Here is a 3,664-nt window from a genome sequence, read left to right on the forward strand (position 1 = left end):
TCACTGCTCTCTCCCATCTCTCTAGGAAACTCAACATAATCTTCAAAATGAGCTCAGGCTTTCATGAAACAGGATATTGTTGTCAGCAAGTAGCTACTGTTTTTTTTCCAGCTCTGAAAAGCTAGAGCAAGAACTACAAAGGGCCTGGCTACCTTTGGGGAGAACTGTAAGAAAAATAAAAACTCAATATCTCAGTAAGTTATCTTTCTACACTAAGTGCTAAGGCAAGTCAGCATTTCTGAACCTCATTTTCTCATCTTAAAGTAGAGATGATCATTATCTTGCCAATTTCTCAAAATTTTGTGTGAATCAAAAAGCCATAGTCTAGCAGATAATAAGAGCTCACTAAACATTGACTGAATTATTAACAATGTATGCGAAAGTAGATGACAGTATCTGACACATTACTAAGGTCTAAATGTTTTTTAATCGGAATCTGTAGAATTTTTAAGATTTAATATTAATGTCATTAGCTATTATGGTGCTGGAATTTTGTGTTTTCCAGGACATCAAGATGACAACATACACACATGGTCAGCCCAGTCTTTCTCTAGGAGATGCAAAACTCAGAAGACCAATGGTCATCGAAATCATAGAAAAAAAAATTGAATATCTTAGAACAGAAAAGTAAGAGACACACCCAGATCGAAAATCTTAAAAAAAAAGAAAAAAAAGAAAACACCTTTATTTGCAGATCTTCTGTATTGCCATTGTTTCTGGGCATCTAAGATCTTATTAACTTTATTGAGTTGGTCATGAAGAAAGCTTTTTTAAAAAAAGAACTGAAGGGAAACATGGGCAGATGAAAATAATGGTTTGTTGGAATATTGGGGTTGTGAATAATTTCTTTAATTTCTTTTGCTTCTTAAAAAATATCCAAAATTATTACTGAAATTCTTTGCAAGAAATATTTCTTGTGCAATAAACATTTTAAAATTAAAAGTAATTAGGAGAATACCATTTTGGGAGCTACTTATATTTAACTGATTATCAATTATAATTAAATTCAGTTTGTAACTGATTGCCTCAGCCACAGTGCTGAGTTCAAGAAAAAGAAATACAGATCCCATGATGTACATACAGTTTCACATTACCATTTTGACTTTTAGATTATTAGAGCTCAAAAATAAGATCAAAATATGTCGATCTTAGACCTTAGACATTTTAGATTTAGGTATCAGTCAGAATAAGTAAAATTAGATCTAGTAAATTTCTTTGGATGAAGTTTTGGAAATCTTCAATTATTTTAAATATATCTGGACTAATTAAACAGTAATTTTCTAGAAGGCCTAGCCAAATATAATCAACTTTTTCAAATTAATTTTTTTAGTAGCAAGAGCAGTATTTTTGGATTTCGATAGCTCATAAAATTTGGCTATGTTGGAATATATACATATTTATTAATGGCAAAATTTATTCTCTCTTTAAAAGAGCTCCATTTTAGAACCACTCTAAATATTCTCAGAAAGAGAATTATATCCTCTGACTAGAATGCAAGTTCCATGAGGAGCAAGAGTTTTTTTCACTGCCTCTTCCTTGGCACATAGAAAATACCTTCCACATAGTAAGTGCTCAAGAAATATTTGATGTTGAATAAATATGTAATAACAAATGACTATCCAGGAAAGGATATATTCATTAGGAGTATATTAGGTTAAACTTAATTTTTTTTCTTTGTTTTTCCTATTAGGACTTTAAATATATATGGAACAGTGGTCTTTGGAACAACAGCTAGTTTCTCTGGAATGTTGGCAAACTTCATTTTCAGACACTGCTTCAAGGTTAAACATGATGCTCTGAAGACATATGCATCATTGACTACACTTCCATTTTTGTCTACTGTAGTTGCTTATAAGCTCCTTGTAACAGACGCTTTGTATTCAGGTAAATTTAAATTCATTAAAGTATAATGTGTTTATGTCTAAGTAAAATTACTCATTAACATACACTGTTGCTACCGCTCATAATAATCCCTAGCATGTGTGTATTGCTTTACTACTTACAATGTACCTTCACATATATTATCCTATTTCAACGCCACAACATTCCTACTAATCAGGCGGGACAAGTAGTATTGTGTCTTCTTTTTTACAGATAAGCAACAAAAACAGACATGTTCAAATCTAAGAACAACAAAAATAACACCAAGAAAGAAGCAGGTTTTGGCATACTACACACGATTTCAGATCCTACAATTTAAGTTTTGTGACATTGGGCAAGTCATTTAACCTGAGACTCAGTTGTCTTATCTATGAATTAGGACTAATAGTACTTACCTCGGAAGATTGTTGTGAGAATTAAGATAATGTATGTTAAATGCCTAACATAGTAGCTGGCATATTATGGGCTTCTAGTGTTATATCCTTTCTTCTCCTCTTAAGTTTCACAGCTACTAATTGCTGGAACTTCTGATCTCTGTTCATCAGGTCCCTGCTTAAATATCTCTTTCCCAGGGAAACCTCTGATTCTCTCGGGGTAGGGTAGGTTTCTAGATACATTCTCTATTCCTTTTAACTTCAAAGCATTGTGTATATTTAATATTATTCATTTAGATATTTGTCCAGTGTCTTTCCCAGTAGACTGGCCTGAAGGTCAGAGTTTGGGTCTCTTTTATGCAGCATTGTGTCCCTAGCACCTGCCTGACACATAAACAATAAGAATGTATTAACCTAAAATCCAGATGTCTGCTCTGCTAGTTTAATATTCTTTATTACGAAGTTGCTTCTGCAACAACCACATGTGCAAGAGATAACTCTCCTTATGTAAATAAAAACATGTTTAAATGTGGTGCATTTAGTCTATTGTGTGCCATAGACTAAATTTGTAATATTCTTTCTGCTGTTAAACCATGGTTGAAGACAATACAGATAACTACTCTATGAGGGCATAAGACTTTCTTAATGTTTATCTTGAGTTTTAAAGGGAGACCAAATTTACTTTTGTTTTCCAGGTAATATAAACCAGGAAAATTGTGTTCTGAGAAGCTCACTGATTGGCATAGTATGTGGTGTTCTATATCCCAGTGGTTTAGCTTTTTCTAAAAATGGGCGTCTGGCAGTCAAGTAAGTCTGTCTGTTCCTTTTCTTCCTTCCTTCCTTTTTTATTTATTTATTTTTTAATATTAGTAAACTCTCCTTATTCTTTAGCTGCCAATGACACATTTTAATCAAAATATATTCGTTTGGTATTTCAAATAGCTAACTTAACCTTTTTTGCTAGCTACATGAAAGACCTAGAATAGAAATTATCAGTTTAGGAGAAATCAGTGGATTTTTCATAGAATATGCATCCAGGAGAGTGCTTAACTCTTTTCTTTTTAGATATCATACTGTTCCACTGCCACCGAAAGGAAGAGTTTTACTGTATTGGCTGATGCTTTGTCAAACAGAGATAAAAGCAATGGTGATTCCTCTAATCTTTCAGACAGTCTTTGGAGTATTGAATGGTCTACAACATTATGCAGTATTTGAAAGTACACGTGAAAAAATTGTACATGAAGATTAACTGAACAATGAATAATTACTAAATCAGAAGAATGGATTTTTTTGTGATGAGGACTCAGACATTACTGAAAGAGTTAAAACTAACTGAGCAATTGATTTCTGTTCTTTTTGCCTAGTATATAGCAGGCACTCAATAAATATTCAGTAATTCAATAAACAAA

At 32.6% G+C, this 3,664-nt stretch overlaps 1 protein-coding gene across 2 annotated transcripts in view; it reads left to right on the top strand.

The window, feature by feature from the left end:
• TMEM126B (transmembrane protein 126B) overlaps nucleotides 1-3,664 on the top strand; it is a 5,985-nt gene extending 2,321 nt beyond the window's left edge. The window contains exons 2-6 of one of the 2 annotated variants that reach the window (XM_025042850.1): nucleotides 26-194; nucleotides 506-627; nucleotides 1,691-1,884; nucleotides 2,951-3,062; nucleotides 3,321-3,664. In XM_025042850.1, the coding sequence (XP_024898618.1) occupies nucleotides 515-627; nucleotides 1,691-1,884; nucleotides 2,951-3,062; nucleotides 3,321-3,504 (603 nt within the window). In that variant the 5' untranslated portion in view covers nucleotides 26-194; nucleotides 506-514 and the 3' untranslated portion in view covers nucleotides 3,505-3,664. The remainder of the gene's footprint in view (nucleotides 1-25; nucleotides 195-505; nucleotides 628-1,690; nucleotides 1,885-2,950; nucleotides 3,063-3,320) is intronic. The other variant, XM_006926671.3, reaches the window with a different exon arrangement.

This window comes from Pteropus alecto, unplaced genomic scaffold (genome assembly GCF_000325575.1).
Source record: "Pteropus alecto unplaced genomic scaffold, ASM32557v1 scaffold7, whole genome shotgun sequence".
NCBI lineage: Eukaryota > Metazoa > Chordata > Mammalia > Chiroptera > Pteropodidae > Pteropus > Pteropus alecto.